The sequence below is a fragment of the Melanerpes formicivorus genome, unplaced genomic scaffold, assembly GCF_026170545.1.
Source record: "Melanerpes formicivorus ecotype bairdi unplaced genomic scaffold, bMelFor1.0.p_v2 SCAF_28, whole genome shotgun sequence".
Taxonomy (NCBI): Eukaryota; Metazoa; Chordata; class Aves; order Piciformes; family Picidae; genus Melanerpes; species Melanerpes formicivorus.
The window spans coordinates 8,930,061-8,944,326 of record NW_027142380.1 but is presented as its reverse complement, the minus strand read 5'-3'; the positions used below and the strand labels follow the sequence as shown (position 1 = coordinate 8,944,326).

The 14,266-nt window shown below is 43.0% G+C and overlaps 1 protein-coding gene across 9 annotated transcripts in view; it reads right to left on the bottom strand.

The window, feature by feature from the left end:
- CHL1 (cell adhesion molecule L1 like) overlaps positions 1-14,266 on the bottom strand; it is a 177,899-nt gene that overhangs the window by 58,081 nt on the left and 105,552 nt on the right. For all 9 annotated transcript variants that reach the window (XM_068154383.1, XM_068154388.1, XM_068154379.1 and 6 more), the window contains 2 exons: positions 4,131-4,253; positions 1,694-1,864 (listed from right to left, as the gene is read on the bottom strand). In XM_068154383.1, the coding sequence (XP_068010484.1) occupies positions 1,694-1,864; positions 4,131-4,253 (294 nt within the window). The remainder of the gene's footprint in view (positions 1-1,693; positions 1,865-4,130; positions 4,254-14,266) is intronic.

Below are 14,266 nucleotides of genomic sequence, written 5' to 3'. Positions count from 1 at the left end.
TTTTCCAACCTGGTTAATACTATTCTATTCTATTCTATTCTGTTCTATTCTATGCTATTCTATTCTATTCATGGCTTTGATGACAGCACTGAAATGTTTTGCTGAGTCCTCGCCAGGGCAGCCCCACAGCCAAATCCCATCTCATTTCCCTGTAATCTGTGGATGGGACTGGACTCATTAGAAAAGCTATGGAGAGCAACATTCCATTTTGCTATTTTTTTTTCCCCTCACAATTATTATCCCAGAATATGGTTTGAGTAAGCATTAAGATACACAAACCCACTGCTAATCCTTTATCTTTTAATCCTAACAAAGAAAACCCTTAAAATCATATATTAAATATTAGGCTTTCATTCATAAAGAAAAAAATCTCCTTGACTTTCTGGGCTGCCTAAGCCTGAAAAGGTCAAAAGTATTAGTGAAACAGAAGACTCATATTAAGGGCAGAGGCAGCCTCAGCAAGGGGTACAAGTGATACCAGAAGCTATTACAGCCAAAAGAGAGTCAAGCAAAGCAGGATGGATCTCCAGCTGCTATAAGCTGTCTTAGTTCCACTGGCTGCTGTCAGGCTGTGCTGGTTTAACACAGATGAGAGAGTGCTCCAAAATGCTGGGTTTTTTCCTCAGATATTTGCATTCTTTCCCCCCATATATTTAGTAACTTTAAAACATCTCCAGTGAGCAGTTTGATACCACAGCAGGCAGCTACACACCAAGAAAATGCACACACATCATGATGGGACAGCAAGCCCCACACAGCCCAGTGAGGCTCATGGGGAGCACCTGAAACAGCTTTGTGTAGAAGACCCTTGGAGATTACAGGGATACAGAGAGGTTTAAATAAATAAAGAAAGAAATAACATTTGATGTTCCCTACACAACATTTCATTGAGGAAATAATAATCATAAAGGCTCCACAAAGACCTCATAGGACTCTTTCTATACCTAAAGGAAGTGTACAAGAAAGCCAGAGGGCTCATGCAGTGATAGGACAAGGGGTAATGGCTTTAAACTGAAAGAGGGGTGATTTAGATGAGATTTAGGGAAGAGGTTCTTCACTATGAGGCTGGTTTGGCACTGGAACAGGCTGCCCAGAGATGTTGTGGATTCCCCATCCGTGGAAGTGTTCAAGGCCTGGTTGGATGGGGCTTTGAGCAACCTGGTCTAATGGAAGGTATCCCTACCCATGGCTGGGGGCTGGAAATAAATTATTTTTAGGGTCCCTTCTAACACAAACTATGCATCCTATAAAAATGGAAAATGGGCTGTGTGTCACTATTGGTGCTGAAGACAGTCTGCAAAGGCTCAGCACCATCCTTCCCAAACACATTGCTCCACCTGGACCAAACCAGACCTGTGCCCAGGGAGGAGGTGCCCACAAAGTCCTCAAGATCCAGTGAAGTCTCATCCACTGGTGACCTACTGGAACGCAAGAGAAGCAGATTTCCCTAAGATATCCTTTGCTTTCACTGATGAGAGAAGAGGAGGAAGAAGAGGGCACTTTTGGGGGCAGACATGCAAAAAGCTTTCATTAGTTGAATTTAGTCTTAGTGTAAGGTTAACAATGCAGGAACAAGCACAGCAGCGTGGATTTTCTTCAGAGAGAATGTCATCAGGGCACACATCTGCATTCCCTAGGGCCTGAGGAGTTAGAAAACAAGAGAGACCAAGAGTCTGCTCGTGCCCAGACTTACAGCGGGAAACCTTCAGCGTCATCGGCATCTTCTGGACAATGGTCCTCAGGCGCGGGAAGGCTGCGAAGCAGCAGTAATCACTCCGGCTGTCATTCTCCTCCACGTTTGCAAAGTACAGATCTCCCTTAAGGCTCATGGAGACCCTTTCATCCTGTGGGATGTGCTGCAAATCTAGCAAGAGAAAACAATTACCACACAGTAACCCAGTGAGCTGTTCCACCAGCCTGACTGCTCCACCAGCCTGACTGCTCATGCTCTCTGGGCTGGTTTTAGGCTATGCCTTTAAAAAATTTTCACAGCTCTTGAAGAGAAAGTAGTAAAATGTAAATCAATCACTGTTGGGTGTGAAAATCTTTGGTACCTATTCATTGCATTCCATTGGAGGCTGTAGTTTTGCTTGTAAATACAGCTGTCATTTGCTTCCAACTGAGCTGGTCTGGCAAATTTGAGGTTGGGGAGGGGTAGAATTTTCAACCCACCACACTCTCCTGCTATGTGCTTGCTTCCAGATAGAACTTTGATGGGAAAGAGGTAGAAGACCCACCAGAAATAATGAGGTGCTTACCAGTGTATTAATTTACCAATATATTAATCAAAGAATAGAACTTTGATAGGAAAGAGGTAGAAGACCCACCAGAAACAATGAGGTATTTGCCAATATATTGGCAATTAATAATAGAATAAAACTTTGATGGGAAAGAGGTAGAAGACCCACCAGAAACAATGAGGTATTTATCAATATATTGGTAATTAATAATAGAATAAAACTTCGATGGGAAAGAGGTAGAAGACTGTGGTGGATTAATGCCTTTTTCTGAAAACAAAAGAAGAAAGCAGTGGGGAGGGCTTGTGGGTACTTTACCCTCCCTGAAGGGCGTTTCCCCCTGGGAAAGCTGAGTCTGTTCCACTCCTCCCTCCCTGCCCAGCTAGGGTATAAAAAGTAGGACATCATAACTGTTGGATCTCCTTTTTGGCTCCTGCCTCTGCTGGATGAGAGCTACTGCAGCTGCCCTCCTGCTCCTCAGCCACATGGCTGAACCTGATCCTTTTCCCTGCTGCCTCTGCACCTCCTCAGAGAAAGACTGGTTTTGTATTATTCTTTTCTGTCCCCCTCCCATCCATTCTTGTTCCTTGCCCTTGTGAACCTTTTTTTTCCCTGTTATTGTCATACATATATAATTTGAAGAAAAAAATTATTCGCCTCTCTACTTCCAAGCTGACTCCAGATTGTTGTTTAGTGGATTTGCTCCTTACCCTTTTTTTTCCCTCTCCCTGTTTGGGAGGGGTGTGTGGGGGGGGGGGGAGTGGGGAAGAGATTCTCAGCCTTTTCCCCATTTGAGCTTTTAGCTCTCAGTTAAGGCTCAAACCACTACAAAGACCCATCAAAAACAATGAGGTATTTATCAATATATTGGTAATTAATAATAGAATAGAACTTTGATGGGAAAGAGGTAGAAGACCCATCAGAAACAATGAGGCATTTACCAATATATAGATAATTAATAATATTTTAACATGCTAATTTATTTTGAATGTATATATGGTCTATTTTTAAATCAATGATAATAAAAAATTGATAATAAAAATTACTCGGTACAAAATTCCTGCTCAGCTGAAAGGAAATCTGCAGCACCTCTCCCCACCACAAAGCCCTGTAATGATGATCTGGAGGTCGGCACTCACAGGTGTCCCCCAAGGCCACTTTCCCAAGCATTTTGCTCTCCTGTAACTACAGATTACAACAGGGGAGCGTTTGTATGAACCAAGGTTGCTGCTCTGTCTCATTGTTGATCCAGCCAAATGCAGGTTGGTGATAAGTAAATATGTCAGGAGTCGAGAGGCTGCCTTACAAGATCAGAGGCTTAATCTGGCACCCTGTCTATGCAACCACTTGGTCAGCATCAGAAGCAAACCCTTCGTGTCACGGAGGCAATCTGAGTCGCTTTGCTTTCCCAGAAGCTCCTACAGAGCATAAATGCTGAAGAATAACATGACAGAACCCCACAAGAACTAATTATGCAGAGCTGACAGATTCTTTTTTTCCCCTCTCCTTAGTATCATAAATCAACCATTAGTTTATGAAAGGAGGAAAATAATTATGATGGAAGTAATGCATTGAGACATTTTACCCTCTCTATAGTAAATGCAGCACTCCTCATCACAGGTAGACTCATTTACTAGCCTGTAAGCCTTCTGATATCTCATCTTTAATATCTGCTCTCTCATCTTTAATAGTTTGTTGTGTCGCCACACACTCTGCAATTTAACTCTGCGGTATGTAAAAATCACATCTCCAGCCTCCACTTCTCAATTTTGCTTTCCAATATCCACTTGCACAATTACCCTTCCCATCAATTAGGAATCTGTAATGAAACTGCTCTGGAAGACAAATGGGTCGAGCCTCCTCACAGGAGCTGCAGGAAGGCTGTTGCCTTACCGATGTTCATCCAATAGATGTGCAGCGGTGGGATGCCTTTTGGGGGGTTGCAGTGCAAGATCACCGAATCGCCGTGCTCCACATCCAGGGGCTCGATCTTTTCTTTGGGGAATTTGGGGACACCTGTACAAAAAAGCAAAAGAAATTGCTCTTTCATGGCTGCTTTTTGCAGTTTTGTCCTTCGCTTCCCCTTTAATACAGCATCTGAAAATATTTGCCTTAACATCGTCCTTTGCACGCTCTGCCTTTAGTTACTACCATTACTTACCAGGTGATAGAGTGTAATGATGCATTTTACTGACAGTAAGAACTCTCTGCTTGTGTTCTCCATTCATAAAGTGCACAGACCATAGAATTAAAAGCCAAGCAGCTGAATGGAGATGTTTAACAGTTCTGTGATATCCATGAGCTTTGCTTTGGCTTTATTTTAGTGCATTTCTTTTCAAAGCCTTTGTATAGCTCCTGTAGTTGTCATGCCTGGAAGGGACAACTCAAAACCACACAGAACCAAAGCCTGAGGCTAAGACTGGAGAAGAGGACTGTGGACTGACTGGTGCCAGGTTGTTTCTGGGTGATCAGAAACCAGTCTGGGAGTGCAGTATGATAGGGGAAGTCTTGGCGAGGAAGGAGTTCTCAAGAAGCTACTGCAAGTCAATGCAGGTGAGGACAGACATTAGGCAGCTGTTCTACCTCATTCCTGGAGTTGTCCCAATTCTTATGCATCTCCAGAAGTCTTGTTTAAAGACTGCATTGCCTCTTCATCCCCTCAGGTGTAAAACCTCTGCCATGCATGCTTTCTCATCAAGCTTGTCCTTCATATCAATTTAACACACAGGTTGTGCACAAAATAACTCACAGGGGTGCGTAACCACTGCACTACTTGGGCTTAAGTATAAGTTAAAGAGTTAATGAATCTAGGACTTCTTTAGTCACACAGAACATCAGCACTGATGCTGGCAACCTGGCTAGTTTTGGTAATCTAAAATGCAACCAAAGCACATGCAAGAAGATGAGAAGCAGAGCAGGGTTGGAGCCCACACCAAACCAAGCAGCTCAAGGATTATTGCAGAGAAACTAGTCTGAAAAATTTAACCACTCCTTAAATAAATTGATCTAAGAGTTCCAGGGCAGATGTTGTCTTCTGCTTTCATTGCAGGCAAGTTTAAACTAGTCAAAGTTTCAGGGTAGGCAACTGCATTAAACAGCAAAATTAATAGCAATTAAACAGCAAAGGAATGAAAGCATCCTGGCTGTACAAAGCCAAACTGGCACTGCAAACGTTGCTATCCTGGTGTTCAAGTCATGACAGGGAGCTCTGATAGTGAAAAAACAAATTGAAACATCAGTATCCAGAAGGACATCTGCAGGGTCACCTTGCAGGAGTCAAAGCAAAAGAGGAGGGTGAGAAATTCAAGGCCAGGACTTTAAGGAACCTTTATATGCTGTAGGATAAGTAAACACAAAAAGAAGCAATCACAATAATGCTGATTGCCTGAATGCAGATTGTGCATAGATTTTATCTCTAGGAGGATTATTAATATGTTAGGAATTCTTAGGAGAGGCAAAATGGAGCTAATGAGCATTACCCACTCTGTAGGTGAAACTGCAGATAACAAAGGGACCTGCATATTCACATCCAGTACTTTGAATAATGTATAGTCTTCAAGCCCTTGGAAAATACAGCTGCTGTCTGCTGGAGAGGTGGAACAGTTTCCAGTAGGACAAGAAAAATATCAGTTTCTTCTTATTCCCCAAAGCACATCACTCCCAGCAAAACATCAGGAAAGGATAAGGAGTTTCTGACTAAACCACAGACACCAGTAAATAGACTAATAGTGAGATCACTCATCTAGGACATAAGAAACTCCTGTGCAAACCTATTTCTTGCCTCATTTGCCACAACTAAATCTAGGTCTCCAATATCCCGGTTGGGTGCCATAACCATTGGTCTTCTCAGTGCATTTCTGTAGCAAAAGGACTTAGAACTGTTGGAGTGAGCCCAGAGGAGGCCTCAAAGATGACCCAAGAGCTGGAGATCTGCTGTGAGGATAGGCTGAGGGAGCTGGGGTTGTTCAGCCTAGAGATGAGAAGACTCCAGGGGGATCCACCTCCAGGGGGCCTTTCAATACCTGGAGGGAACCTACAGGAAGGCTGGAAAGGGACTCTTCATAAGGGTAGCCCTGTTTTGAAGCTGAGGGAGAGTAGATTTAGACTAGATCTTAGGAAGAAGTTCTTCAGTATGAGTGTGGTGGGACTCCAGAATAGGTTGCCCAGAGTGGTTGTGGATGCCCCTCCCTAGAGATCTTTAAGGTCAGACTGGATGAGGCCTTGGGTAACAAAGTCTAGTTGAGAGCTATCCCTGCCCACAGCAGGGGTGTTCAAGTACATGATGTCTGGGCTCCCTTCCAACCTAAACCATTCTGGTAATTATAGAAGCCATTCTGAATGATTATAGAATTAGATAAACACATAGTCCCATCAGGAGACAGAGAAAACTCAGGGTCCTGGTATCATTAACTGGAAGTGCAGACATTCATCTCCAATGTCCAGGTGTCTGCTTCTGCACTTCAGGAGGGAAGGGAAAGAGCAACTTGAACCCAAATGTCTTCCACCTCAAACAGACACTTGAATCACAGATGGTCAAGGATTCTGGGCTCTCCCAGGCTGTTTTGTTTCACTTTGCTCATCATGAAAAGCATTGGAAGGCTTTGATTTGTATCTTAATGCCTAGCTTGGAGAGTTTTCAACCCTCGCAGTTTTACATGAGAGGAAAACTCAACTTTCCTGATAAACTCTTGAGCTAAACCCTCTGACAAGTCTTCTTGCTGGGATCCCACTGCCCTCAGAGTAAAAAAATAACTGCTTCTGAATTCTGAGTGAGGAGATTTATTAAAACTAGGAGGCTACCATCACATCAGACTTTGGCTCTTGCACATTACTCTTCAGTATGCACATGCAGGCAATATTTTATTGTATTCTTTGCAGTGGCCCTTTGATTTAATTAGTGGGTCTTCCAGAATTAATCACCACTGATTTGTGGCTGATCACAGAAAGAATCACAGCTCAAAAGTATCATACAAGATTAATTGTGTCAGGAAACTGTGTCACAGTGCCTGGAGTTATCAATGCAGCACATGGACACTGTAACATTTACAACCAATTGATCTCTTTTGCAGTGATACCATTAAAGCTGTCATGTCAAGCTTTCATGCAATTGCCCCCACATAGATATAATGAGAAGGGACAGAGAATCCAACCCAGCTCCCAGTATCCCTCCTCACATATCCATAACATAAGGGGGAAAAAAAAAAGAACAATACTGAAATGGCTCTGAAAAAGGCTGCCGGCAGGATGGATCTCATGACACAAGCAATCAAGTGGCAGGTATGAAGGAGCCACAAGGAAGAGAAAAAAGTGCACACCTGCCTTCTGTTATGGAGACAGCTTCCAAAAGCCCACCATGACATCTCACCAGAGTTTTGCCCAAGTTTTTTTTTCCTGATAAGGCTGTGAATGCTGTACAGCACTCATTAAGCAGAACCACTTTGCTTTGACAGTGTGCAAGCCATGGAAATGGAAGGTTACTGGTGTCCAGAACCATTTGTGCAAGGAACCACGCTCTGTTTTAACCCCTGGGATGACTGAAAGTTTAAGGAATGAACTGTAATTGAGATTAGGCTGAAATACCACCAACAAATTAGGTTGACTGAGAGAAATTTCAGAGAGGAGGCTGGGACACTCCCTCCTACTCCTTATCTGGTCAGAAAATGCAGCATCTCAAGGGAAAAAACACCAAACAATCAAAACCAAACGAAAAATAGAGGGGCAACTGGCAAAATGCAATATGAAATCTGATTTTATCAGTACAGGTACAGAAAGAAATACAGCAACCAGAGCTGGAGTGTTGCAGTTCCCAGAAGGATTGCTTCAGATCCACTCAGGTACCTATTAGCACATCTTGTCCTACAGCTTAGATTTTGTCCTGGTGATGTCTACAGTGACTTCAAACAACTATAAGTGTATCAAAGATGACAATTTATAGCAGTTTATATGAGAGTGGAGCCTGTTCAATCTGATGTTTTAAAATGGTTTTGGGTAAAGTGTTGAGGATTGTGTGCCCAGGTGGCTAAGGTTGTAGCAGCAAGTGTGACCACCAGGACTAGGGAAATTTTGACCCCCTGTACTCAGCACTGATGAGGCCACACCTTGAATACTGAGTTCACTTTTAGAGCCATCACTACAAGAAGGACATTCAGATGCTGAAGCAGATCCAGAGAAGGGTTATGAAGCTGGCAAAAGATCTTGAGAGCAAGTCTTGTGAGGAGCAGCTAAGAGAACTGGGGTTGTTTAGCCTGGGGAAAAGGAGACTGAGAGAACTCCTGATTCTGAGCCAGGTGGAGGTTGGTCTCTTCTCTCAAGTGACAAGTGATTGGACAAGAGGAAACAACCTTAAGTTACACCAGTGAAGGTTTAGGTTGGATGTTGGAAGAAAGTTGTGGATCTTCCAAATCATTGATCCAAAACAATTGTATGAAATTGAACTGAAGGAAGAGAGGTTCTCCAGTTAACTGTAGAACTGCCTGTGGATGCTGACGAACATGTGTCCTGAGCTAGACAGATGCTTAAGCTGACCCATCATGGATATTAAGCTCTTCCAAGCACATAAATACTAAACAGGTACGAAAGTGAGGAAAAGTTGACTCAGTCAGTAACTTTCTATACCCTGAAATTCCCAGCTCCTCAGACTCTTTAATTAGTAGCTTGTTGTACAGATCTATAGCTTGTGCAGTGAGCAGCCCAACACATCTAAGAACCTTAAACATGATTCAACAGTCATTGACCACATGAGTTGAACTGAAGACAGCTTGGGCAGCTTCCAGCACTCATCTCAGTACCTCAATTGATATTCTGATCCACACAGTAGAAGCAGTAGTTAAATTTGTAATGTTCATTGCAGCCTTTGAACTGTTTCTGAGATATGATCCTGCTTATTTATGGATTTTGTTTTTTAATTGCTGCATTAAATTGAAAAAGTGTGGGAAGTCTGGATGTGAGGCTGTCAGAGGGAATTTTTCTGGTGCAGTCAGTGACTTAGTCACAGGATGGGAAAGGTTGGAAGGAATCTGTGGAGATCATGCAGTCCAACCCCCCCCCCCCCCTGCTAAGGCAGGGTCACCCACAGCAGGCTACCCAGGATCACAATGGCCAACTGGGTTTGGAATCTCTCCAGAGAAGAAGACTCCACAATCTCTCTGGGCATCCTGCTCCAGCACCCTCACACTACACAAGTTGTCCCACATCTTCAGATGGAACTTCCTGGGTTCCAGTTTGTGCCTGTTGCCCTGTGTCCCATCACCAGGCACTGCTGGAAAGGGACTGGTCCCATCCTCTTGACCCCTGCCCTTCAGCTATTGAGAAGATCCCCAAGACTTTTTGTTTTTTAACTCTGTACCCCCTGTGTATTGCCCTTTCCAAAGCAATGGCTGCTGCCAACCACCAGAGTGACCCTAACAATTTAGATGGCCAGAAAAGTTGTTAAAGGTATAGTACACTGGGTTGGGGAGGCAAGAGGTACAAACATGTATTTTTAATCATTTGCAAACTCTCACTGAGTTGCTCCCTTTTGTTCTCTGTACCATAAAATCTATACTGAAGGTCTCACTGAATTGTTCCTCTTTATTCTCTCTTCCATAAAGTCTACAGTGAAGGTCTTCACAAAGGTGTGTTACTGACCTCTCCTGTTTTAGTATCAGATCTATGTCTTGTAACAGTTCCACACTAGTTGCACCTGGATTTGTTTTGTTTTGTTTTTTAACACTATCACAGGTTTTGTTCTCTTTGGGAATTCTGGAACTAAGATCACTGGCATAGCACAGCCTGCCACTGGACAATTTTATGTTCAGGCTATTTCCATCCTCAGATCTTTGGACTTTTGGAGGAACGGCTTTAGAAATACTCAGCATAAATCTTAATGCAGTCTCCCATGCAGAGTCTTTTGCACTAGTTAATTAAAGAAGTTTAAACTGTACTTTGGCATTAAGCCTGCCCAGCAACTGAAGCAACAGATTCACCAAATACAGGAGGAGGGAGGCCAAGGTCTGTGTTCTCCCCATTTAAATTAATTTTCACGGCGCATCTATCTTTTAACAATCTGGACTTTGCAAATGAGGCAAAGAGATAAAGATGCTCAGACCCCATTCCTCCCCACCCTCCTTAATGTCATCACACATTGGGGAGGTGTGGTATTTTCATTATGTAGGTGAGATTTAATGATGGTTTCTGCTGACATTTCTATTGCTTCCCTGGAAAAGACTCCTGTGAGTAAACAGTCTTTTGTTCTCCTTTGCAGCAGCAACCTCACAGACCCAGTGTTCTACTTCTGCAGTGTAAATGCAATTTATCAATAAAGCTGGCCCAGGCTGACTTGCTGGGTTTTTTTCTTCACTTCACTGGCAGAGTGACTTGCCAAGGAGCTTATATTTTCCTTGAATACAGCTGGCAAAGCGCTGCCACCTCTGCATCATTATCATGAATGCATAGAGTGATCTCACATGTACCAGTCTCTGCTTCAAAACTTGTGGGTGAATAGAGGTAATTTATCCCCAAACTCTTCTGTGTCACTGATTGCCTAATTTACAGTGGAGCTGTGCACCAGCAGCTCCCTTTCACTCCGGCACAGTTGTAGACTATCCGGCATACTAGAAATTCAAAGGTGTCTCCTGTCACTCTCTGAATCCTGATTTAATTTGCAGCATCTCCATTGCACTATGAAATGAAAGTCTGAATAAAATTAAATGTGCTTTAAAATGTGTGGCAGTCAGGTGAATTCTTCTAATAACTTATCTGCACCATCTATTCATTTTCTATACATAGGTCTTTGCATGTATTAGCACTAAAATTCCTCTTGCATTTGATAGCAACCACATCTGTAACTTCTCAGACAATTTCATGGAGTTACAGAGTTACTTTGGTTGGAAAAGCCCTCTAAGATCATTAACTACCAACCTAAGGCTGCCATGGTCATTAAACCATCTCCTAAGTGCCATGCCCACATGTTTCTTGAACATCTCTGGAGATGGTGACTCCACCACCTCCCTGGGCAGCCTGTTCCAATGCCTGACCTTTTGTTGCTAACTAACCCCAGTATATTTGATATCTACTCAAGCTAATATAGGCAATTTTTCATTGAAAGCAAAAATTAATCTGCTCTGATCACAGAATCAATGATCCCAGATACAGACATCAACTCATTCTTGTTTTCCATTCCTCAGCACCTTTTTCATTCGGTAGCAATGGAGTGTTAGAATATTCTGCTGCTGGAGGTGACATACCTTCACTGAAACATGACACTGAGGTCTTGAACTCTGAAAACTAATGAGCCTGAGACACTTTGCTTAAGAGATGTCATATTAACCCTGTTGCCCTGGCCAGACTCCAAAGTGAGTAATTATGTCCTGACTAAAGCTCTGAGCGACTGCATTGCTCTCCTGTTTCTGCCTGAATCACAGGATTGTTCCAGTTGGAAAACACCTCTAAGATCACCAAGTCCGGCCATCAAACCAACACCATCATAGCCATTAAACCATGGCCCAGGGTTCCACATCTACACATTTTTTTGACACCCTCAGGCATGGGGACTTGACCATTCCCCTGGGCAGCCTGCTCCAACACCTGACCACTCGTTCAGTAATCATACTGAAGGTCTAACCTGAGCTTCCCTTGGTGCAACTTGAGGAACTGCAGAGCTGGCTGTGGAGCCAACTTACATTCTTGGCACAGTAAACTTCACCTTGCCATCCTAAACTTTTGTGTAGTTCTCTACTCATGAATGCTCTTCCCTTAAAGCAACTGTACATAGAGAGTAAACTCTACAACAAATGTTACTGACCACTCTCCTATGAAGAAAGACTGAGAGAACTGGGGGTCTTTAGTCTGGAGAAAAGAAAGCTGAGAGGGGATCTTATTAATGTGTACAAATAGCTGAGAGGTGAGTGTCAAGGTGAAGGTGCCAGGCTCTTTTTGGTGGTGTCTGGTAACAGTACAAGGAACAGTGGGTACAAGATGGAACACAAAGTTCCATCTCAACAAGAGGTGAAACCCTGCTGTGAGAGTGACAGACCACTGGAAGAGGTTGCCCAGAGAGGGTTTGGAGTTTGCTTCTCTGAAGGTATTCAAAACCTACCTGGATGCATTCCTGTGTGGCCTATCCTAGGTGATCCTGCTTTGGCAGGGAGGTTTGGACTCCACCTCTGGAGGTCTCTTCCAACTCCTAACATTCTGTGACTCTGTGGTTATCTTGGCAATTCCTCACCAAACACCAAGCTGCTGTGTTAGGCAGCATGATCCAATACAGTGCAACATGAAATCAAAAACCCACAAGAAAAGAAAATCTATAAAAGTGACTGGAAGTAAATTGAATCAATGTCTTTTATGAGTAGAGCTTGTAAAAATACATTAGCAGTCCTTTCCCAGGAACTCTCCCAGCCCCTGCAGTGTGTCTAGTATTCAACGTGATCACAGCATCAGGACTTGCCCAGCCCTAGCTGTACCTAGAAGGTTTCCCAGGGTTGTTGCCTATGAAAAAGAGATGGCAAAAAAAGATTGTGCCTGTTTCTCACATCCCATTTCATCTGCATTCAACTGCTAGAAGTGGGTTTTATAGATAGGTAGCCACCTCCTGCCTGTCAATTCCAGGGCTGTGAAGACTCTGCAGATATTCCCTACCATGTGCACAATGCTTTCAGATCACTTGATGCAGGAACTTGGAAATGCAAGATCTAGTCTGGAAAAAAAAATAATAAATAACTCCTCCAAGACTGCTGATTCTCTTGGGCAGTGCCACTCAGCTACATCACAGAGGCTTGCTTCATGTTCTCATGCTCCTGCATTGTGGAACCAGTGATATTTCTTGTTCTTTCTATTCCTGCTGGGAAGATTCTGCTGCAAATTTTCTTCTTCTAATGCCATATATTTTGATCCTGAATTCAAGACTAATTCTGTGTTCATCTCCCTATGCTGCTTCCAAACTACAAGTGCTTAAATGTATTGGTACCTTAAAGCTGATTGCATCAGCATTGTCCTTTTCAGCACCTTGAACTTTGCATCAGTAAATTTCATCCCATGACTATAAACCTGGCCCTTCAAATCATCCATGTCCTCCTCTGCCCTCCCTCTGTGCTAATAATGGAAGGACAAGTTTCTAGGCTCAGTAATATTCATGACTAGATTTTTGAGCTCATTTTCCATTCATCTCCAGGTCCTTAATATTCTCTCTGTAAGTATTTATATCAAATTCTGAATGCTACTGACATCAGACTAATGAACTCACAGTTGATTGGATCACTTCCCCTTGAGCTTCCAAACATTCGCACTGGTTGCTATTTTGCAGTAATAAACTGCTATTTGTCCCATCCTTCTCCCTCAGCTTCTGATTTCATGTTCCTTGCTCTGAGATAGAGAACCATATTGCCCTCCCAATCTCTGAGCACTCAATCATGGTTGCCAAGCTGAAATATTACAGCCTTATGACTCTTAACAGTGTTTGCTTTCCAAGAGGTGCTTGGAAAGTGAAACCCTCACATAATTCCTAATCCTTTCTCAAATAAATGTCTCCACTTTTAAAGAGATCACTCCAAACTGAACGGAAGAGAAGAGGAGGAAGAGAAGAGGAGGAAGAGAAGAGGAGGAAGAGAAGAGGAGGAAGAGAAGAGGAGGAAGAGAAGAGGAGGAAGAGAAGAGGAGGAAGAGAAGAGGAGGAAGAGAAGAGGAGGAAGAGAAGAGGAGGAAGAGAAGAGGAGAATTAACCAGGTTGGAAGAGATCTTTGAGATCATCAAGTCCAACCTATCACCCAACACTATCTAATCAGCTAAACCCCCACACTAACAAAAAAGCCATCTGACTCAAACCAGCTTTGTTTTCTGGGTCAATGGCTTCTCGTGCCTTTAATACTCATTACATTTTTAATACCTTTCTAATGCTACTTCATTATCTATGCCATTATTTCTAGGTTTCACAATCAGCTAACATCCTCTAGCACCTGGATTGCAGTTAAGGTAGTTCCTGGGCCATTTTCTTTTCTACTATTCGTTCCCTCTCTTCCTACATTTTCATTTCTGTATTTTCCTGACGTGCTGGC